At 43.6% G+C, this 24,611-nt stretch overlaps 1 protein-coding gene across 15 annotated transcripts in view; it reads left to right on the top strand.

Annotated features, from left to right (window-relative positions):
- Nucleotides 1-24,611, top strand: part of PLCE1 (phospholipase C epsilon 1) — a 352,529-nt gene that overhangs the window by 162,322 nt on the left and 165,596 nt on the right. For all 15 annotated transcript variants that reach the window (XR_011382357.1, XM_070057584.1, XM_051823417.2 and 12 more), the window contains one exon: nt 1,113-1,398. Coding sequence is in view for 14 of the 15 variants with exons in the window: in XM_070057584.1 (XP_069913685.1) it covers nt 1,113-1,398 (286 nt within the window). In the remaining variant the exon portion in view is untranslated. The remainder of the gene's footprint in view (nt 1-1,112; nt 1,399-24,611) is intronic.

Below are 24,611 nucleotides of genomic sequence, written 5' to 3'. Positions count from 1 at the left end.
CACAGTGTCTCACACAGAGCAGGGTCTTTTTTTTTTTTTTTTTTTTTTTTTTGACAGGCAGAGTGGACAGTGAGAGAAAGAGACAGAGAGAAAGGTCTTCCTTTGCCATTGGTTCACCCTCCAATGGCCGCCGCGGCCGGCGTGCTGCGGCTGGCACACTGCGCTGATCTGATGGCAGGAGCCAGGTGCTTCTCCTGGTCTCCCATGGGGTGCAGGGCCCAAGGACCTGCTCCATCCTCCACTGCACTCCCGGGCCACAGCAGAGAGCTGGCCTGGAAGAGGGGCAACCGGGACAGAATCCAGCGCCCTGACCGGAACTAGAACCCGGTGTGCTGGCGCTGCAGGCAGAGGATTAGCCTATTGAGCTGTGGCGCTGGCCCAGAGCAGAGTCTTTACACACTCATGTTGAATGATTGCATTGAAGACACAGTTGAGTACCTGTCTCTAATGGTTCAATCTTTGTGAGATAATTCTTGGTGAATTCAGGTAATGAAAGGAGAAGTCAGGATGGTGACAGAGACAAGGCAGATAGAGTTGACCAGGATATGTCTACTTCTAGGATGTGGGAGGTGAGAGAGGAGGGCGAGGAAAAAGATTCAAACACTGTGATCTCAGCTGATGGATTGAGGGATTTAGCCCGAGAGAGAAATGGGGAAGTGCTCCTTCCCCACAACCCTCTCATCCTCACTTCAATTTGAGCGTGGACAAGTGGTTCCCCATGAATTTCCAGCTGAGGGGTTTCAGGAAGCAGATGGACAGGAGGGGACTCCAAAAGGGGCAAACAGACAGCTTCACCCTCATCTATCAGCAGAAGAGCTTGTCTCTGCCAAGGAGGACGGGAAATTTGAGCTGCATGTATTTTTGGTTGGTACAACTTGTGAGTGCTCTCATAGCAGGCTTGTTTGAATGGCCCATTCCATAACCACCCACAGCTTTTCCAAATACACGGTGTCTGTAGAATGTTCAGGTTAATGCATGAGTCCGGAGCCCAGAATGTTGGTGCTTGGAGAGACCGAGCCTTCTTAATAAGTCATCTTGGCACTCTGTCAACAAGTTCATTTGCTTTTCTAAGAAACTAGATTAATACTTCCTGTACTTTGTGCTATTCACAGATCTACCATGCAGTGAGAAGAGAAGAAACAGAAAATCCAGTTGGATCTCTTCTCCGGTTCTTCACAAAGCTCCCAGCCTCAGAGACAGCTCATGGGAGGGTCAGCCTAGGTCCCTGCCTGAAGCAGTGCGTCCGAGACACTGTGTGTGAGTATCGTGCCACCCTGCAAAGGACCTCCATCTCTCAGTACGTCACCGGTTCTCTCCTGGAAGCAACCACGTCTTTAGGAACAAGAAGTGGTCTTCTCAGTACTTTTGGAGGTTCCGCTGGACGAATGATGCTGAAAGGTAATGTCTGAAATGTCAGTTTTGACTTTTCACCTTTGACCACAGAGACGAGGCTAAGTTAACATCTGTGCAGCTCCTGCTGGGAAAGTGAGTTCCCTTGTCAGTGACTCTAAGTCATAGTATCTGCTTTAGAACAATGCAAAAAGGTGGTCCCTTATTAAAGCCCCTTCAGGTATAAATACTCTAAATTATAAGCATTAACATTTTGAAGTTTCTTTTTCAAAAGAAGTAAGGGATCCCAATACTGTCTTTATTGTTTTTTGATGATGAGCTATTCATTTACTTACTTTTGCTTATGTAAAAAGAAAATATTTTGTATATTTCATATATACAATTTTAAGCCCATAATGATACTTCCCACCCTCTCCTTCTTTCCTTTTTTTTCTTTTTCCTTTTATTTTTTTGTGATAACATCTTTCAGTTTACTTTATAGTCAGGCTTAATCCTCCACTAAATAAATTCAACAAGTAGAAAGTAGAAAGATCACTGTACCACAGGAGTGTAGACAAGGGTTACAGACAATAATCAAATCTCAGGTTGTCAATTTCACTCATGTACATTACATTTTTTGTACTTTGATTTTTGGTAGCTAATATATAAAGGAAGCATGTGTTATTTGTCTTTTGGGGTCTGGCTCATTTCACTAAGCATAATGGTTTCCAGTTGTATCCATTTTGTTGCAAAAGACAGGATTTCATTCTTTTTAATGGCTAAGTACTATTCCATTATGTATATGTACCACATTTTCTTTTTCCAAATGGTTTCTCCTAGTAGCAATCTGTGATAGATGTTAATTATTGTGATAAAAATGCTAGTAAATAGTATGGTCTTGTGGTCACATTTAAAACCAGTGGTGATCAGGAACACAGTAAAACAAATCTCCTTCATATGCTGAATCAGTAGATTTCTATTGGCCAGAAAAGCCAAAGGACGTCTTCTAGCAACTCCCATCTTGAAGGACTAGATGGCAGGCAACTTGCTGAAAATGAAGGCCACAAGGAAAAGGGGCTCCTCAGCACCTGAGTGCCCCACCTGCTTCCCATTAGTAGCAGAAGGCGGGTCAGAAATGGCAGTGCACCGAGGAGCCGTGGAGGTCTGTGCCCTGAACAGCTGTCACAGGCTGCTGGGCAGTCTTCCCTGGCAGGGGACTGCCAACCAGACTGGGACCATGAACTCAACTGAGCCATTCCTCAGTATACACATATTTTGACACACCGTGTTGTACATGCTAAATATGAGGCTACTTTAGAAAGCTTGTGGGAAAATGGAATTAAAAGTATGAATTATTGTTTTTGAACCCATTACCTTTTCAGGAGACGCATTTTCTGTGTTTGAAGAAAAAAATGTGTTCTGCACCAAGATCACCTCATACTTTTTGTTCCATTTTTTATGAACTTTTTGAAGTGTTTTCATATATATAATTTTTGCAAAAATATTTTTAAACATTTAATTTAAATGGTTCTTTGGGTCTTTGCAGTCCCAGAATGTTCACAATCCACATATCCGCCATTGGGTTGAGCTCTGATGCTCATCTCTTGGCCGAGGCCCTCAAGGACCTGCTGGCTGCTAAGATTTGCTTGTCTGCTTCTTTCATCCTTTGGTGCTTATCCTGTGGCATAGATCTGGCTAACACCTTCCAACTTTGAGTCACTAATGAAAATCTGGGAGGGGGTGTGCATAATATACCACAGGCTCCAGTTTATAAATGGGTTGTGTTCAGGAAGTTCATTTCTCCAGCAACTTAGAATACATTCCTGGAGAAGCAGTTTTAAATGTCGTGATTTGGCTCCCAGACTTTAGTCTCCAAGACCTCTTTAACTGTAACGCAGTTGAAATCTGCACAACTGTTCACGGAATAAAGAGAAAAGCACATTAGTAGAACACTGAGTCTCAACCTCCAAAAATAATAACAAAAACAATAATAAAAATAAGTAAGCAATACAATGAAGACATTTGTTATTGAAGGGAAATATTTATTTGAAAAGCAAAGAGACAGATGGAGAAACAGAGCTCTTCTGTCCATGTTTCATTCCCCAAATGATCACAACAGCCAGGACTGGGCCAAGCCCAACCCAGGAGCCCAGAAGTCCATCCAGGTCTCCCACGTGGGTGTCAGGGACCCAGGTACTTGTGTCATCACCTGCTGCCTCTGAGGGTACAAATTAACAGGAAGCTGGATCGGAGGCAGAGGAGCCAACAACTTCCATATGAGATACAGAAATCCCAAATTGTGGCCTAACCTCTGTGCCAAACACCCACCCCGAGGGAAATAATTTTATTTAAAGATGAATTAAGAGTTAAACTTTTATTGGGGTTTTGAAACAAATTTTTAGCCACTTCAGAGATTTTAGATGTTGATAGCTATAGTTCTTTGTTGTGACTAATTATACTTTGAAACACATACCTGTATGAAAGAATAAGAATTTTTTAAAAAGAGGCTTATCTATTTGAAAGGCAGAGTCACACACACACACACACACACACACACACACACATACACAGTTCATCCAGGTCTCCCCACATGGGCTCAGTGGCCCAAGCATGCCAGCCATCTTCTGCTGCTTTCCCCCGGTGTTTTAGCAGGAAGCTGGATCGGAAGTTGAACAGCTGGGACTTGAACCAGCACCATATGGGATGCCTGTATTGCAGATGGTGCCTTAACCTGCTGTTCCACAACACCAGCCCCATATCAGAATTTTTTAATTGGATTCTTATAAAGGAATGAAGAGCTGAAGGAGCTGCACGAGTTTCAAATTCCACCTGCCCCCTGCCCTGGCCCCGAGAGAGAAAGGGGAAGGAAGAGGATCAAAGGAATGAGAGGACTCATGTTTGCAGTGGGTGAAATTGGGACAGGTGGAGAAAAATTAGGAGGGAAAAGGCAGATACTGTACAGCTTCCCTTCCAGGAGGCACTCAGAGCAGTCAAAAGCATAGACACAAAGCAGGAAGGTGGTTGCCAGGGCTGGGCCAGTGGAGATGGGGAGTTAGTGTTTAATGGACTAGAGTTTCAGTTCGGCCAGACGGAAAGAATTGTAGAGAGCGATGGCAGTGATGGTTGCACAACAATATGAATGTACTTAATGTCACTGTACCTTTAAATCTGCTAAGATGGTAAATTGTATAGTGTGTATATTTAGCCGCATCAAAAAAAAATTAAAATTTTGGGGGAAGGGGTTGGTCTCTGGCCCAGGTGTATTCAAATGTTAGCACTCTTCTTCGGGAAGTGGTTATGATTTCACGATGGGAAGTGGAGTGGCTAAGGGAGGTGAAGCTAGGAGAAAATGTCCAGCCAGTTGCACCTCACCCGCTGGTCAGGAGTTAGGGAGTCAAGGCGCGACCCAGCAGAGGTGTGCATCCCTACAGTTGACTCAGCACAGTGTAGGGGAGAAGCAGCAGGCAGGACACACCCCCGCCTGTCCCTCTGCCTTCAGACCATCAGGGATGCTCTATGGAGTGGCAAGTTGCCAAACTCTGAGAGACATTGATAGGAATCACTGATGAGCAAGGGTGTGCCCTTGACCATGCGGTAATGCTGTCTCCAGATGGAAAGTTCACACCAGCCAGTCAGTGTGATGCAATTAAGATCTTTCTTCTTCCTGTCTCTGGCCCTGTGCCCCTCACCCCATTAACCTCCTTAGACTCTCAGGACTAGTGTCTTGTGGCAGTGGTGTGCGAAAGAAGCATTGACTTCAATAATCAGGAAGAAGTTTTCAAATGCATCACCTGCTTTTGTTTCGTTTCTGAAATTTTACCTGCTGAAAATCACAAAAGCAAAATCAAGTAAAAAGGAAGGGAGAAAATAAGAAATTTGGGAGTAAAGTACTAAAATAGCAAAATTAGAAAAATTAAGATTTTTTAGTTTTCAAATGTGTGTGCCAACCAATATAATGAATTTAGGATGTTCCACTCAATTTTTCCTTCTCATTGTTGCTAAGTTTATAAATTAAAGGATTAAATATTACATAAAACCAGGACAATGCTTACTCATACTTAAGTTATGTGGTAAAAAATAAAACTCCATGTTTGTTTTCAACCAGTTAGAGAGAGCAAGCGAGCTGTAATAAAGTTATTAGTCATGTGCAGGCTGTAAAAAGTCAGAAAATGAAAATAAAAAATATCTTACAGATTTAATATTCTTGAAAATAGAGAATATTTTATTTTTGATAGAAAAGTCTAATACATTTTCAGCATTATTTCCTTCCACTGAAACACTGTATACTATGTCTTTTTTCTAAAGTTAATAGCTTTAACTTGAAGACTAGAAGTCATCGTAGAGATACACAGATACATTTGAGCTGTGTGACTGTACCTCATAAATAGTTTAGTTTATAAAGGCTGTCTTAGTTGACTTCCTCATAATCAAAACAATTACCCTTACATGCCTACCAGGCAGGCAGGGCATGTGCATAGTTCTAATTCCAAGAATTAAGTTTACTTAAAGAAACAGTCTAACTTAGTAGTTGTGTGAACTTGAAATTATTTTCTTGAAGAGTATGCCTTAATGTAATATTGAGTGTGTTTCTGTACCAGTTAATGAAAAACTGTTCCTTAGCTACCCACTATGGCCTAGTGCTGTGTCACCTGTAGGAAAAATGCAGAGGGTCACACCTGGATGCCTTCTGTTTGTAAAACAGCGTGTCTCCTCCCAGAGGAAAGGCAATGTCAGGTTTCAGATTTGCTGAAGTAGTCCTTACCACCTGAAAAGAGTTCTTAAAATACTGGGCTGCTGAGTTGAAGGTGGTGTCCGTAGGTCACAGGGACAGGAAGTTTGATGGGCACAGGACAAAAACTCTGTGCCTCAGGACCCCACGTGGTCACATATCACTCTGAAGTGTGACTCCACTCCCAGGTGTGCCCTGAGAAGTCTATTCTCAGGTGTATCCTGAACATGAACTGCACACATGTGACTTCATGACCTGGTGTGACCCAAACATGGCACTTCATGACCAGGTATGAAATAACCTAGTTAGAGCTGCAACACTGGTTGTGTTCAGTTCCTTTGTATGCCATAATTTTGTGTTCAGAAGCTACTTTGTGAAAGGGAAAAAGTTGTGTCCTATTTCTTAGTGTAAGTTTTGAGAAGAAGTGAGAAAGGGAGAGGGAGAAGAAAGAGAGCTAAATCAGATAATTAAGGGCTAGAGAAACCCTCATCAGTGAATATGGGAAGGAGAGTGGTGATGCCACAGAGGCAGTTGGGTTGCCTTATGAGCCATTCGTAAAATACCAGGTCCCAGGTACAGAAGCTCAGAATGGTTCATATTCTAGAAGTTTAGATCATTATTTGAAACTCTGTACTCAAAGAGACAGCATTGATTAGACTCCAAGGTATCCCCAAAGAACTTACTGAATAGTTAAACTGAAAAATAGTGCTAAAAGATGACTTTCCAGTGTTGGTAATTAAATGTTCCAGAAAAGCAAACTGGAATAAGAAATTATTGTGCTTATCATGAAAGAGGCAGATTGAATTATAGAATAAAGAGCATAATTACCTTGAGTGAGTCAAGAAATACATCTGAACTGGAGGGTAAAGGGAGAGGTTTAAGAGCGGTACAGGCAGGGCCGGCGCTGTGTTGTACTCAGCTAAGTTTCTGCTTGAGGTGCTGGCATCCCATATGGATGCTGGCTTGTGTCCTGGCTGTCCCTCTTCCGAAAGCAGCAGAACATGGCCCAAGTGCTTAGGCCCCACACCTACATGGGAGACCCAGAAGAAGCTCCTGCCTCCCGGCTTCAGATTGGCCCAGCTCTGGCCATTGTGACTATTTGGGGAGTGAACCAGAGGATGGAAGACCTCTCTGTCTCTCCCTCTCTCCGTCTGTAACTCTACCTCTCAAATAAACAAATAAAATCTTTAAAAAAAAAAAAAAGAGTAGTATAGGCATTTAATGATGAAAGGATAACCAATAGAAAAACAAAACTAAAAAATAACTGGAATATTGGGAGAATGGTCCAAATTCCTCATCTTTCATCAAGGTGATTGGATCAACATTCTTCTTAAATGTGAACATATAATATCTGTAATCACTTCTTACAGTAAGGAGACACCTACCAAGGAAAACATGTACAACTAATTAACTTGTTAGCTTCCACCTTTCTATACTGCTTGACTTTTAATTTCTATTTGCATGTAGTCCATTTATGATTTTTAACAAGAAACACTTAAAAGCCTATGTGAGGATTTTGATGGATTTTCAATCCCCTTATTTCCAATACTTTTGTTTTGCACAGCCACAGTAAAGACTATTTGGGTCTTTTTTTTTAAGATTTATTTGTTTACAAGTCAGAGTTACACAGAGAGAGGAGAGAGAGGAGAGAGAGAGAGAGAAAGAGAGAAAGTCTTCCATCCATTGGTTCACTCCCCAGTTGGCCGCAATGTCCGGAGCTGTACCGATCCAAAGCCAGGAGCCAGGAGCTTCTTCCGGGTCTCCCATGTGAGTGCAGGGGCCCAAGGACTTGGGCCATCTTCTACTGCTTTCCAAGTTCACAGCAGAGAGCTGGATTGGAAGTAGAGCAGCGGGGTCTCGAACCGGTGCCCATATGGGATGCTGGCACTTAAGGCTAGGGCGTTAACCTGCTGCGCCACAGCGCCTGCCCCCAGGTCTTATGTTAAAATGGAAATAAGGCAGAAGAAGAAAGGAATGAGGGCTTTGTTGAAGTAAGACTTGGAATGAAAAAATGTTATTTTGGTCTCTCTATCCTGTTAGGATATTGAGCCTCTGTATTGCTTTATGGTTACAAGGGATTGAACGTGAGTACCATTCTGTGTTGGGTTTGTATCTTTTTTTAAAAAAAAGATTTATTTATTTATTTGACAGGTAGAGTTACAGACAGTGAGAGGGAGAGACAGAGAGAAAAGTCTTCCTTCCGTTGGTTCACCCCCTAAATGGCTGCTACAGCCAGAGCTATGCTGATCCGAAGCCAGGAGCCAGGTGCTTCTTCCTGGTCTCCCACATGGGTGCAGGCATCCAAGCACTTGGGCCATCCTCCACTGCCCTCCCGGGCCACAGCAGAGAGCTGGACTGGAAGAGGAGCAACCGGGACTAGAACCCGGCGCCCATATGGGATTCTGGTGCTGCAGGCAGAGGATTAGCCAAGTGAGCCGCAGCGCTCACTTGTATCTTGACAATAACCCAACAACACAATGTCATCCAGAGTCGATGACTTTGCTTCTCTGCGCTTCAGTTTCAGTATCTGTAGAATGGTAAAAAGAGCAACAGCCTCATAGAGTTGTTTTTAGGATTAAATGTGGCAACATATAAAGAATTCAGCACAGTAGCTGATACCTAATATGTGTTCAATAAATCTTATGAAGATGATGATGTTCATGCTAAAGATGGTGGTGGTGGTAGTGGTGAGCATTGAAGGTAATTTTGCTGTCACCCTTGATTATAGCTCCTTGAAGTATTAGCTCTGCACTGTTCTTGGTTTCCAGGCTGTGTTTTTAGCTCAGTCTTAGATGCATATCAGCAGGAGAAGAACTCTCTGGTTTCCTCAGGCTGTGGGCCCAGAGCACCAGCAGCTTGTGGGACAGTGGAGAGCTCTGCAGTGGCTGGAGGCCCCTCCACTGTGTAGCTCCTTTAGCTGTGTTCTGAGGGCTGCTGCATTACGCCACTTGTTGCTTCATTCATTCAACCAGTATTTCTTGAGTACCCACTGTGTGCCAAGGATGTAACAGTAAACAAAATGCAGACCCCGCTTTCAAGGAATTCTTCCGCTAGTGAAGGAGATGCACCAAGAAGCATACAAGGTTAGAGTGGTATAGCGTGAGACATAGGGGCCCAGGGGGAGGTTTCTGGATCATCTTGATTGAAGTCTGAAGTTTCTAAAATGAAGAAGCTGGAGAACTGTGACCCGCTGGTTACAGGGCAAAGAGACCCTGACTCACATTATGAAGCTTCTGTGGTTTCTAAGTCATTCTCTGCTGAGAATTCTCCACTCCTTCCAGGGCAGCGAAAATGCTAAGTATTCACTTCTGATATTTGGAGCCTTGTGTGTGTGTGAATCTGTGATTAGCATACAACTTGGTGTTTGAGTTAAAATTTGTACGTTTTTATGAAGATGAATTACTCATTACCATCATGAGATTTTTTTCAGTACATAAAACTAATCCTTTTGAGTATTTCTAAGTTGTTTGTTATTTTAAAAGACTAAAACTCATTTGAAAATGAGCTATGAAATTCTTAACCATGGGAACATTTATAGAAGATAATGGGTTATGCTTATAATCTGTTTATAATAGCATGTGGGTCAGTAGCAAATATTTAAGAGGAAAAAAAGAGATGATCTCAAAGCAGCCTGAGTCATTATTTAAACTTCTGTTGGAACTGAGTCTTCAAACCAAGAAATAATAAAGAAGTTGTAGTAAAAGTTAATAAAAGGACATTTTAAAGGGTATTGGGTTTTGGTGGACCAAATTCTATCAAGATATTTTTAGCATCTTCAGGAAAGTCTAAAATGTTCTGTCCACTGAAAATGCATATTTGGTACTTTAATTCTTCTTACTCTTGTATTTCATTATAGCAACAGTCTTTAAAAAAATTCCATATATTAATTCTGCAAGTGAGTCTATGAAGGCCTGAACAAATGTATGCTTCCATCCCTCTGAGGCTCTGTCTGTGAATTTTATAGTCAACAGAAACACCTTGAGTGGTGTGGTGGGTATTTTATCCCTGTGTATACCCAGGGCCACATTTTTGCATTAATAAGCAAGTTCATCTATAACCCATTTCAAACAGATATTGCTGTGAATGATCTGGAGTATGAAGGGAAATGGAGGAGAATAAAATGTAGCTAATAGCTCAAAAGATCTGGACTCCTAGGCTACCAAATGTGGATGTACAGTCTTTAATTGGGGTTGACTGGCTAGGAGAGACCAAGCCAGTATTATTCCCAAACCTATGTTCTTATTTTCTTTTTAGAGAGAGAGAGGTCTTTCACCTGCTGGTTTGCTCCCCAAATGGCCACAGTGGCTGGAGCTGAGCTGATAGGAAGCCAGGAACCAAGAGCTTCTTCCAGGTCTCCCATGTACGTGCAGGGGCTCAAGCACTTGAGCCATCTTCCACTGCTTTCCCAGGTGCATTAACAAGGAGCTGAATCAGAAGTGAAGCAGCAGGGACTTGAACTGGAGCCCATATAGGATGCTGACACCCCAGGCAGCAGCTTTACTGGCTATACTGCCAGCCCCCAAACCTGTGTTCTTAATCACTAGGTAACATTGTAATGTTATCTCCCACTCAGGGAACCTCCTTCCTGGTGTGTGTGTGTGTGTGTGTGTGTGTGTGTGTGTGTGTATGTATGTAAATATGTACGTATATACAGTACAACATGGAACTCCAGATTTCAATACAGTTTAATTTGACTACAAAAACAGCCATTTCCCCACATTCCTCTTGCCTCCTTGCCCTAGGGACTTTCAAGGACGTCAAGGATCTCCCTGAAAATAATAGCCTTCCATTTTTTGACATGGGCACCTATAAGGATAGTTGGGGGATCTTTCCACTTTGAACTTCTTCATTATAACACAGAATCAATCAAGTGAAAACAAAACAAAACAAAACAGCAGCTCCTTTGGGTTAATGGACCAAGTCAGTGTATTCCACTTTGCATGACAGTGCTCAAAAAATGGTTGTTGGGTAAACGAAGGGCTGAATGTGTGAACATGTACCTAGCTCCAGGCTAACACAAACTTAGTTGCCTGTACTAATTTGATCTTGTGGGCATCACCAAAATCCAAAGGGAATTTATCAGCAATGACTCTTTTTATTTTTTTTAAAGATTTATTTATTTATTTGAAAGAGTTATGAAGAAAGAGAAGGAGAGGCAGAGAGAGTGAGTCATCCATCTGCTGGTTCACTCCCCTGTTGGCCACAACTGCCGGAGCTGTGCCGATCTGAAGCCAGGAGCTTCCTCTGGGTCTCCCTCATGGGTGCATCTTGGGCCATCTTCTGCTATAGCAATTTCATCTATAACCCATTTCCTCGGCCATAGCAAAGAGCTGGAGCAGCAGTGGAGCAGCCGGGACCCGAACCGGTACCCAAATGGGATGCCAGTGCTGCAGGCAGCAGCCTTACCCGCTATGCCACAGCACTGGCCCCAACGGTGACTCTTTTTAAACATGATGTACAAAAATTATTTGGACTGGTCCTAGCCCTGTCCTAGGTGTAACCAAAAGGAGATGGCAGATCCAATGAGAAATATATGGGGACCTTTCCACCTTGGATCTTCCTGGCCTCTGAGCAGTAAAGTCCTGCCTATTTGGGAGGTGTTAATTGGACACAGTGAGGTAACCAGCCATGGAGTGACCTCTCTGATCTGTTTCTGTGGTCACCCCAAGTGCCCTCGTGCTCCTGAGCTCATTGGCAGGTGCTCCTGGTAGCCTCATCTTGGCGCAGGGGGCCCACACTGCAAAGGAGACAGAAAAGGAAAAGGAAGGAAGTGGCCCCCACCTCTGCATTAGCCCTCCTTAGGAGGGTCTGGGGTCTTTCCCCTATTCCAGTGTTGATGGTGCTTCCACTGTCCAGGCCTCAAGCCAGGAGAGGGGTCTCCATTTCCTCTATAACTCTGGGAAAGGCCCTCTTTCTCATGTTTGGCACACACCATCACATTAAAAAAAGGACACTGATGGTAGAAATACATTTATTTCACAAATTGTTATTAACACCTACACGACTGGGGCCCAGAATAGAACAGACATTGCCCTCACCCACATAAAGTTGAAAGATCAGCAGAGATTCAAGTAATCACAAAAATAGCTGACAAATTGTAGTTGTGGCATATGCTACAAGAGAAAGGGACATGGGTCTGGGAGGGGAGTTTTGAGGACTAAGGGTCCATTGAGTGGTAACTAAGAGGAGCTGGAAGAATGGGCAGAAGTAGTCGTATGAGCAAAGGCCTGGAGGCAGCAAGGAATATGGCAGGTTTGCCACTGGGTGCAGGAGGATGACAAGCTAAAAGGTTCATTATGCAAAGAAACTGTGGAGAAGTCATAATCACTAGCACTGGCAGGTATTGGGCACTCACTGGGTGCCGGGCACTGTGACCAGCTTTTTTTTTTTTTTTTTTTTTGACAGACAGTGAGAGACAGACAGAAAGGTCCTTCTTCCATTGGTCCACCCCCCAAATGGCCACTACAGCTGGAGCACTGTTCCAATCCAAAGCCAGGAGCCAGGTGCTTCCTCCTGGTCTTCCATGGGGGTGTAGGGCCCAAGCACTTGGGCCATCCTCCACTGCCCCCCTGGGCCACAGCAGAGAGCTGGACTGGAAGTAGAGCAACCGGGACTAGAACCCGGTGCCCATATGGGATGCCAGTGCCACAGGCGGAGGATTAACCAAGTGAGCCAAGGCACAGGCCCTGACCAGTGTTTTTTAAGCATCATAAATTAAGCTTTATGTTTTTACTTTTGAAGAAATAGAGGCACAGGGGAGCAAAACAAATTGCCAGATAGCACTGGCTCTTTCTAAGGGCTCTGTGAGCAATGAGATCCTGCTGAGGTCTTATTTTAAGATTTCTTTATTTGAAAGGCAGAGTGGCAAAAAGAGACTGAGAGGGAAACAGATACAGAGGCGGGGGGGGAGGAGGGAGGGAGTGAGAGAGAGAGGGAGAGAGAGAAAACAAATGATCTTCCATCTTCTGGTTCACTCCCCAAATGCCTGCAACAGCCAGGACTGGCCCAGGCTGAAGCCAGGAGCCAAGAATCCCATTCGAGTCTCCTACATAGGTAGCAGGGACTCAAGTACTTGAGCCATCATCTGCTACCTCCCAAGTGCATTTGCAAGAAGCTTGATCAGAAATGGAGTAGCCTGGACTTGAGCCAGGTACTCTAATATGGGATTCAAGTGGCAACTTAACCCACTGTACTATAACACCTGCCCCTATCAGAGGGCTTTAAGCAGTAGAGATGCAATAAGATTGATATTTCAGAGCACAACTTGGAACAAAATCAACTAAGATCATCCCTACCTGCCTAGCCCCTCCAGCCTCTTTGTACCCAAGATAAAAGTATTTGCATTTGAAACTGTCATGGATATTGAATCTGAGATTAAATGATTGCTCTGCAGTGAAGACTGGAATGGTGTCCGTGGAAGTGCTGTTTTGAGGATTTGCGGGGAGGAGGAATGGCTCTATTTCCTGAGAACTGTATTCCTAGACGTTAGAATTATAAGAAGCGTGGGTGCAGAGTAGAAAGGGGCAGTTAGACCCTCCCCCTCCAGCCTAGGGCGGCTGTTAATGGTCGCTGTGCCCCATACCAAAGTCTTGAAATATTCTGAGTCAGAACAGTGTTTTACATCTGTCAGGGGAACAAAAACCCATTCCCCATGACTATACCCGGGGCCGCATGTGTTTTTCTTTAACAGCTTCAGTGTTTTTTTAAAAAAAAAAAAAATAGGCAATTTTGCTTTCAAGTGTAGAGTTCTAGCTCCTCTGGCAACCCTGGACCACGATTCTCCTGTGCCTTGTTGGCTGGCACTGACCCACACAAGCTTCCCAGATAAGAGTACCAGCTCCATGTCCAACTCAGCTGGTGGCACCCAGCTAGTCTTCCTCCCAGCTCAGGCTCCCTGTGCTTACCTGCCTGGCCCTGTTGGTGTGTCTGTGTGTGACTTGGGGATTGTGCTGTCACGGGTGAGGAGGCCAGCCTGAGAGTCAGGACAGAGAGAGAAGGGCTCTAAACACAGGCCGGTCATCTTGGAACAGGCTTTAGTGAGAGAAGGGACCGGGGTGGGGATTCTGTGCAGTGTGCCAGGCAGACAATGAGGAAATTATGCAGTAGATATAGCGAGAGGTCAAGTTCATTTGGGAGATGCCCTAACAATTCAGCGGCCAAGGTGCAATTTTGGACCTAAAACATTAGAAAGACATTGCACACTCTTAAGGAAGTTGAATTCTGGGAAGGTCAAGCCAACACAGTGTCATGAGGGCCAGGAGCCTGAAGATACCCCCGTAAGAAGGAGAGTGACAGCTACAGATCTGAATGATTATTCCTGGATTAGGAATCTGTGTGCTCAAAATAAGGGCCAGAAGCCACTATGGGCCCACTTCGTTTTCTTTGGCAAGAGGCACTGGGTGCAGGAGAAAGGACCAGTCTTAAAAATTTAGCATCACCGGGAGAAAAATGAAGTGCAGTAAAAACTATGGTTGGTTAAGAATGGAGGCATTTTTACTACAACACTGCACCATTGTAAAAAATCTGCAGGCTTGTGCCAAGGGGTAGATGCTGCTAAACTCCTCCCCGGAGTCTTGGGGCATTTGAGTGCTCTTGGCGCACTCAGCTCCCTGGAGCAGCCGGGAGCTAGGCCTCCTCGGGGCTTACATAAAGCATAGATCTTGCCCAAATGTGGAAAACCTTTAGGGACATGAAAACCATTAGGGATCCGTAGCCTTGACTTGAACCAAGCAGAATAAACAAACCCCTGCCCAAATTGGAACTCGCTGGACGCCTTTCAGAGTTGTCCAAGGAGAAGGCTGCAGCATCAAGGGTCTCTGAGTGGGTTTGTGTCTGGCTTTGGCCATGTAGCTCAAGTCTGATAAGACTGCGCTTCATGCGTCCTTTGTTGAAGTATCTTCACAGTTCAGTGCAAACCCACGAAAGAATTGCCTTGTGAGCCTATCACATACGCAGTCTCTTTTTGTCTGTGAAAGGGATGTCGAAGTCCCGGTTAGACCTTTAGGGTGTGCGCTGCAGAGTCAGGAGCTGGGCTGGACACATTCCAGAGAGCATCACATTTTCCATGCTCAGGGTCCTGGTGAGTTCCCAGCCACAATTTTTATTTTCCATATCCTTTGTCACTCTTTCCAGCTTCATGGTTCTGGAGTTTTCTGTATGCATGGCAGAGGGTAACTTTGTATGTTTCTCCCTGTAACTGTTAAGTGGCATTATTTTTACACTTTTTTAAAAAAAGATTCATTTATTTGAAAAGCAGAGTTACAGAGAGGCAGAAGCAGAGAGAGAGAGAGGTCTTCCATCCACTGGTTCATTCCTCAAATGGCCACAATAGCCAGATATGTGCCAATATGAAGCCAGGAGCCAGGAGTTTCTTCCAGGTCTCTCACATGGGTGGAGGGGCCCAAGGACTTGACCCATCTTCTACTGCTTTCCCAGGCCATAGCAGAGAGCTGGATCAGAAGTGGAGCAGCCGGGATTCGAACCGGCACCCACATGGGATGCCGGCACTTTAGGCAGCAGCTTTACCTGCTACACCACAGTGCTGGCCCCCATTTTACACTTTTTAAATCTCATTTTTTTTAAAATGAGAGAGGTAGATTAGATAATTCTGAATGTTCATTCATTCCCTAAGTAGTCCATGTAGCATCTGCTGTGGCCTGGACAATACACAAGGCACTGTTAGGGGATAACAGAGGTGGCTGGATTGAAGGCAGATAAAACTGGGGCTGGTGTTGTGGCACAGTGGCTTAAGTGGCCACTTGTCATGCCAGCATCCCATATCAGAGTGTCCTTTTGGGTCCTGGCTGCTCTGCTTCTGATCCAGCTCCCTGCTAGTGCACCTGGGAAAGTAGCAGAGGACAGCCCATGTACTAGGGCCCCTGCCACACATGTGAGAGACCCAGATGGAGTTCTGCCCTTCTGCCTTCAGCCTGACCCAGTCCCAGCCATTGCAACCATTTGGAAGTGAATCAGTAAATAGAAGGTATTCCCCCCCCCCTCTTTCTCTCTCTTTCTCCCTCTCTTATTCTGCCTTTCAAATAAATAAATCTGTAGAAAAGAAGGAAACCATATACTCTTTCCCTGATATTCACAATCTTAAGACATAGATATGGACATCAAGATAGCAAACCAAGGCACACAGCAGCTAAGAATCAAGCGCTGAATGGTTGCAGACACATGGTCTGAACTATTCTGGAGCTAGACTTGGGCTCTTATCCTGCCTGCAGCACCATATGGGAAACACTGAACAGTTTCTACCATGGCCCTGTTGTAGGTAGAGATGAGAACAGTAACTACAAGAATAATAAAGACAGTAACTCTAGTAGTTGATGATTTAGTTGACAGAGAGTCATACATATCCATGAAGGAGTGGTTGGATTGTTGTATGATACATGGAGGCAAGGATTGGTGATTAACAATGTGAAGTTTGATGACAGACCTAAATCTACACCTACTGCGTATAAGCTGTGTGATCTGAGGCAGGTCACTTAACTCCTATCATCCTGAGTTTTCAGCATCCTATCTGTGGAATGGAACGCTGCAGATACATGCCTTACAAAGTTATAATGGTGCAAAATAAATGAATTAATGAGTAGAACACTGTTCAGAAAAAGTAGAGGTAGAGCAAGGACACTCTGTGATAGCAGGAACAAAGGCTTAGCAGCAGGATGGGTCTCGGGAAGGGATTTGAAAGAGGGAGGAAACATGGACAGGAGTGGGAGAAATGGAACTGGGAACGGTGCCTTTGTCACTGTGTTAAGGTCAAAGCAGAATTCAGGACAGCAGCTCTTCCTGGCCCTTGCCCATCCACACCCAGTCCTTACCATGAGTCCGAGGCATATCAGTTGCAGTGAGCAAGGTCCCGCTGGTCTTCCCAACTAGCAGATGCACAGTGCACCGGCAAATCCTTTTTCTCCTTCCCTAGCTCAGCCATGAGAAAACGAAGTTTTTAGTGCAAAATTTTCCTTCAAAGGACAAAAGGGAAGGGAAGGTGGGAAAGGGGGACAAAAGAAAGGGAAAGGGAGAGGGTAGGAACAGGACCTCAGTCCTCATTCTCTTCCTTCCTTGTGACCTGAGTGTCTGGCTTACGGAGATTGAACCAGCTCTCCGAGAATGGGCTGCCTGCATGGCTGCCCTGTCCCTTCTGAACCCTCAGAGCTCTCCACATAGGGCCTGAGTCTTCCATCCCTTGGGCCCTGTTTGTTGCACTCTACCTTAGTGTCACATTCTCATCCCAAAAGGTGGCTTCTAATGCTTAGTTCACCGGTTGCCTTGGATCAGTCCTTTAACCCTGGGGCACTGACAGCAGCCAACCAAGTTTATAGAAAATTCTATATTCTATTCTAAATGCAAATACCCTTCCCAGTTTCTGAGAACTACATGCCACTCAATTATTGCCAGTAACAAGAACTACCACTTATTGAATTAAGTACTACCTGCCGTAAGCGATTCCGAGTGTTTTACCAACACCAATCTTTGTACCTGGAAGTGTGGTCCCAGAACTAGCAGAATCTTGGGCCTCACCTGAGACTTTAAGAGTCAGAGTCTGTGTATTTTTAGGTAAAATCCCCAGGAAAGGCCGGCGCCGCAGCTCACTAGGCTAATCCTCCACCTGCAGCACCGACACACTGGGTTCTAGTCCCAGTTGGGGTGCCGGATTCTGTGCCGGTTGCTCCTCTCTGCTGTGTCCAAGGAGTGCAGTGGAGGATGGCCCAGGTCCTTGGGCCCTGCACCCGCATGGGAGACCAGGAGAAGCACCTGGCTCTTGGCTTTGGATCAGCGCGGTGCGCCAGCCGCAGCGGCCATTAAGGGTGAACCAACGGAAAAGGAAGACCTTCTCTCTGTCTCTCTCTCTCTCTCTCACTGTCCACTCTGCCTGTCAAAAAAAAAATCCCCAGGAAAAAGTCTGGGGCCAAGTTCTGGCTGTGCCACTTACTATTATATATGTGTGCAATCTTAATCTTTTCTCTTGGGACTCTTTCTTTGAGCCGTAAGTCTCATTCGCTTTCATGATCAACTTTTAAATACTCTAAGCTCTTTCCATTGGCAAAATGTTCACGGGTTCTCTTTGGTGTCTAAACTCTAAATTCTATGGAGAGGCCAGAGGGGAGTTCTGATTGATGACTGTTCCCTTAGAGAGATGGCAGGGGCTGGCAGGTTGGATCCCTTCAAATGAAGGGATTTCAGAGTAATTAGGCAGGATCCACAAGCTGTCATAAAACTGAATCACCTTCTATTTTCTTTATTTATATCTGTAACTATAGACAAAGAGGAAATCACCGGGAAATTAACAGACCATTGAGTAGTAATCAGGACTTCCAGTGGAGTGAAGGAGCCTCAGGCCTTATGTGTATCAGTGACCCATTTCCCCCTTTCCCACGTGCTTGTAAACAAGTAAACAGGAACACGCTCCCCACGTGTGTGACAGCCTGCCAGGAGTTCATGTGGAAACATGCAGGCCTTCCCCTAATGGCGTAACCACCGTGCTGAGTGTTTTATGGGTTTCTCAGAAAGTCTTGAGAACGACATAGAGAGAGGGGAATTATGATCCTCATTTCAAAGATGAGAAAACTGGCTTGGAGACTGTAAGCTGGTGCTCCAACAAACTTCAGTTATTTAAGGAGAGAGGAGAGGAAAGATACTGGTGACTTCTGGGCACTGTTATTCTGAGCTGTTCATTGCTAGCCTCAAATGTGCCTGCCCCAGTCCACAAACCCAGGGCTCTGTGTTTAGGCTTAGTAGGTGCCCCTGTTTTAGTAGCTGTTAGAGGATGACCTGGTGATCCCACTGCCTGTCCTGCCTCCCTCTCTGGCCTCAAAGATGTGCCAGAGCGTCTGTTGCAGCCTCTTGGAATCTTTGAACCTGCGAGACTCAGAAAAGTGCCTTGCACCACCAACCATATCCTCAGATGTTTTTCATTCCTCCTGGCAGGGAGTTCACAGGAAGTTGACCAGATGGTCCGCTTTGTCCAGGAAGGTTAATTAAAGGGTTAAGCACCTAGAGAGTGGCTAAGCAGGATTTGAGCTTGGGTGTCCATCCCACCTCAGAGTCCAGGCCCCTGTATACTCTCCTTTATTTGATAAGCCCTGAAGAGACCTCTGCAGTGAATGAGGGTGCCCGATTCATGGGCTCGCAGCCCTGGTTGGCGCAGTGAGGTCTGGCAGCTGGAGGCGTGGGCTGTTCCTGTCCAACTCTAGGAGCTGACATCTCCTTTATATGGCTCAGGGTCACCAGAGAGAGGCCAGTAGCTGTTCTGCCTAGGCCCTGGGACTGTTTTGCACCAAATCACAGAGAAATTGGTCTTTGGGAGGAAATGTGAGGTCTCTGTCTGCATTTGTTTTGTTTATACATTTTGTTGGACTGGCCTCCATCCTTCCCCCCACCTCCCACCGCCAACACAGACATCATCTTGCAGCACCAAATGGCTCTTCTGACCTCGTAGACCCTGGCCTAAGGGGAGTTTTGTAAGGACTCCTCTTGGTCTTTCACTGCACAGGACATTCAGAAGATTGTTGCAACCATACACACCTGTGGGAGATAGGGGTAAGCTATAAGAGCGGAAGGGAAGTGACTGACCAGTTCTCAGGACAAACTGGTGGATGGATGGTCATAAACTCAGCCTAGGACATGTAAGGGATCAGAAATGCCTCCAAGAGTTTGGCCCTGGGGATGAAGGTGGTGCTATAAAAAGACCAAGAACATTACATCCAATTTGGTTACCCTGACGTGAGGTGCTGGGTATTCAAGTAGATGTACCCAACAGAAGCAGCAGGATTGGATCCAAGTGAGAGATCACAACTGGAGTTTCACATCTGTAAGTCTTCTGACAGCTTGAGATGGGAGTTTTTAGAAGAAGAGAACGATGAAAGAGGATTGAGAATTGAGTTCAGGCTGAGGAGCTGTGAGGAACCCCAGACACCAGCATCACAGCTGGAGAGTTGATAATTTAGTGTCCTGAACCAGATGTGACAACCATCCATGGTTTGTTGGACTTGTAAATGACCAAGCTTCTTCCACAAAATGACCTGATGGTGATATCCATGCTGTCAATTACAATGTGCCCAAATGTATCGATAGCCACTTTGGCAGAATTGTTTTTTCCTGTTTGATTCTGTCAGTAAAGATCTACTTAAATCATCAAGCATTGTCAAAAAAAAGTCACTACCAGTATTGAGTACGTATAAAACAGTTCTTGAACAACGTTGTGCATTACTGGATTAGCTAGATCATGTAGGTTGAAGCCACATAGTAAGTACAAAATAAATAAATTGTAGTAACATTTGGTCACCAAACAGAACACTGAAAGTCTTATGACTTGCCAGGTTTTGTTCCCGTTTTAGTTGAGACGGTGAAATGAACAGTTCTGAGTTTGTACGTAACTTAAACTTTTGTATCCAAGCTACAAGAAATGGTTAAAAATGTGGGCTTTGGAGTCTGTTGGTCTGGCTCAGAATTCTGGCCACCTTACTCACTACCTGTGAATATATGGGCAGACTACTTACCCTCTCTTTCCTCAGCTCTACCGTGGAAGTGGTAAGTTCTATAAGTGATAGCAAGTAATATTATCAGTACCATTATTTTTGCCTTTTATGGAGAGAAAAAGAAGTTTCCAGGCTCATATATGTTTTTCTCATTAAAATAACTTTGACCTACCCAAAGTCTGGCATAGGTTATTTCTGCAATAATCTGTTCTGAATCAGAAATATCACACACTGGATTTTAAGTCATAGAGCTATTTTAATTGATACTTGTGTCGTTAGGATTGCAAATGTGATTATAATAACAAATAGCAGTAAAGAATGCATGCTTAGGGGCCGGTGCTGTGGTGTAGCAGGTAAAGCCACTGCCTACAGTGCCAGCATCCCACATGGGTGCCGGTTTGAGTCTTGGCTGCTCCATTTCTGATCCAGCTCCCTGCTGATGTGCCTGGGAAAGCAACAGAAGATGGTCCAAGTCCTTGGGCCCATGCACCCACGTGGGAGACCCAGAAGAAGCTCCTGGCTGCTGACTTCAGATTGGCCCAACTCCAGCCATTGCAGCCATTTGGCTAATGAGCCAGAGGGTAGAAGATCTCTTTCTGCCTCTGCCTCTGCCTTTCAGATAAATAAATCTTAAAAAAATAATACATGCTTAAAATTTTAAAAATATTTGTTTCCTTTTTTAAAAAAACAAACATAGTTCTTAAAAATATCAGGTTGTTTGTGATTTGAAGTCATGGTTACACTCACATTCCAGTTTGCCTTCTGTTCTTGTACCAGTGTGCAGGTCCAAGTTGAAACCAAATAGACAGTAATGTCTCTTGGTCTTATACATAGCTCTTCGCAGTTAAACTGTACTTTAATATACTTGGATAAGATGACTTTAAGCATATGTAAATAAATGTAATGTGCCATAGTAATAGAATAATAACAAAGGCCACAAGGTCATCTCAATGGATGCAGAAAAAGAATTTGACATAATTCAGTACACTTTCATACATAAAAGTGCTCAATGAAGTAGGCACAGCAGTTCTTCCCCAGTCTGATAAACATGCATCTGTGAAAACCCGTGCTAACGCTGGGCATAATTGTGAAGGACAGAAACTTTCCACCCAAGATAAAGAACCTCGGAAGGTGCCCATTCATGCCACTCCCTGCAGCATACGCACTAGAGCTTCCAACCACGGAATTCAGGCAATAAAATGAAATAAAAGGCATCAGGATGGGAAAGAAGTTAAACTATATTATGACGTGCTCTCATTGAGGGGAAATCTTAAGGAATCCACCAACGCCATTAGAACTAACCAGTGAGTTCAGCAAGATTGCAGGATATAAAGTCACTTGTATTGCTATATGCTACCGTGAGCCACCTAAGACTGAAATTAAGAAAATAGTCCCACTTTCAGTAGCGTGAAAAAGTATTAAATACCTGGGAATAAATTTAACAAGGAAAATACAAGATTTATATACTATGAACTACAATACATTGTTAAAAGAAATTTCAAAATTTGTAAATAAATGGAAAGCACCCTGTGGTTATGCAGTGTAAGACTTAATATTGTTAAGAGCAATACTGCTCCCAAGTATTAGATTCAGTGTAATCCCTACCAAAATTCTGTCTTTTTTTTTTTTTTTGGCAGAAATTAGCAAGTTCATTCTAAGATTCATATGGAATTTTGAGGGACCCAAAATAAGCCAAAACAATTTTTAAAAAGAAAATTTGATTTTAAAACTTACTACAGAGCTATAGTCATCAAAACTTTGTAATACTGGCATAGAAACAGATTTGTAGACCAATGGAATAGAATGGACAGCCCAGAAATAAACTCTCACATATATGATCAAACAATTTTTACAAAGATGTCAAAGCTATTCAGTGGGGAGGGAACAATCTTTTATTCTTTAAACAATTTTTTATTTATATAAGATGAACAAATTTCTTATATTCCATATATACAGATTTAAGAGCATAGTGATAATTCTCACCCTACCCTCCTTATTGTCTACATGCCTACCCTCCTTCCTCCTTTCTTTCTTACTCTTTCATTTAATTTTTACAATGACATACGTTTAGTTTATTTTATAATCATAAGTTTAATCCTCCACTAAGTAAAGGGTTCAACAAAACATTGGGAACAGTCTTGTCAATAAGTAGTGCTGGGAAAACTGGATACCCACAGCACACACACGCACCAAAAAAAAGGGGGGGGGGATTGAACCTTACCTTACATCACATATAAAAAGTTAACTCAAAATTAACTAAAGACCTACATCTATAAAAATCCTTAGAAGAAAACACAAGGGAAAAGCTTCCTGATGTTGGATTTCGCAGTGATTTCTTAGATACGATACCAAAGGTACAAGCAACAGAAGGGAAGCTAGATAAATTGAACTTCATCAAAATTACGAACTTGTTTACATCAAAAGGCTATCAACAGAATAGAAAGAGATACCACAGAATAGGAGATAATATTTGCAAATCACATGTATAGTAAGAGATTAATAATACAATACAGAGAGAGAACTAAAAATCGCACACATACACACACACACACACAAAGCCCAAATTTAAAAATGAGCAATGGGCTTGACTAGACATTTCTCTAAAAAGGCAAACAAAACAAAACAAAAAGCTATGTACAAATGGCCAAGAAGCTTGTGAAAAAATGTTCTGCCTCACTGGCATTAGAGATCATCAAATCAAAACTATAAGATGCCACGTTGCACCTACTGTAACAGAGAGTTGAAAAGAACAGAAAACAAATGTTGAAAAGGATGTGAAGAAATTGGAGCCTGTCACTTTGCTGTTGGGGATGTAAATTGGTGCGAACACTGTTGGAAACAATTTGAGCATCCCGAGAGTGCTGAATATGAGATTAACATATGATCGCACAGTCTACTACTAGATATATTCCCCTACATAGGAATACATATGTTCACACAAAAGCATTTACTCAAAGGTTCATAACAACATTATTCATAGTAGCCAGAAAACAAACAACCCAATGTCCATCATCTGATGAACAGATAAACCAGATTCGTACCCTGGAATTCAATCATAAAAAGAAATTAAGTACTGATTTATGCTACAGCATTTGATAAGCCGTGAAACCATTTTGCTAAGTGAAAGAAGCCAGACACAAAAGGCCGTGTATTCTATGATTTCATTATATGGAGTGTCCAGAATATGCCTAGCCACAGGGTCAGAAACTAGATTAGTATTTGGTTTGGGGCTAATCGGAGAGTGAAGTGACTGCCAACATGTAAGGGGTTACACATCTTGAAAGGTGATGAAAATGTTCTAAAATTGACCATGGTGATGATTACACAATTCTGCATATACTAAAAACCACTGACTGTAAAGTTTGAAAAGTACATTTTATGATATGTGAATTATATCTTTTTAATGGACAGAAGTAATAGTTAAGCATAAAGAATTTAATTTTTAAAATACACAAAAAAGTTTAACGTTTTTACGAGTTTACTTCTTTTTATTCATTTGAAAGGCAGGGCAACAAAGAGAAAGAGAAGAGAAAAAAAATATCTTCCGTTTGCTAGTTCAATCCCCCAAATGCCTATAACGACCAGGACTAAGCCAGAGCAAAGCCAGGAGCCAGGAACTCCATCTGGGTTTCCCGTGTGGGCGGCAGGAATCCAAGTACTAGATCCATCATCTGCTGCCTCGCAGGGTGCTCGTTAGGGAGCTGGATTGGCAGTGGAAGTGGGACTCGATCCCAGACACTCTGATATGGGATGTGGGCAAGCCCAAGAAGTGGCTTAACCCACTGTGAGCAATGCCCTCTCTAAGAATTTAATTTTGAAATTGCTTTGGGATCTTCTTGGGATTTTCTGATAATGTCAGGCTAAAAGGGATATGAGTGTTAAAAGGAAAAATCTCTTTCTTCCACACTCACAACACTCCTAACACCAAGTGTGTGGGATTTTTCTCCACCAAGAACCGATTTCCCAATCCGGCTTAACACACCAATCACAAGTCCTGGGCTTATACCTCAGGGCAAATCGGCTAGAAATCTGGGGTTCCCATGACCCACTGCACAGGTTCAATAATTTGTTAT

Source organism: Oryctolagus cuniculus, chromosome 15 (genome assembly GCF_964237555.1).
Source record: "Oryctolagus cuniculus chromosome 15, mOryCun1.1, whole genome shotgun sequence".
NCBI classification, from domain to species: Eukaryota; Metazoa; Chordata; class Mammalia; order Lagomorpha; family Leporidae; genus Oryctolagus; species Oryctolagus cuniculus.
This window is presented reverse-complemented; position numbering and strand designations above follow the sequence as displayed.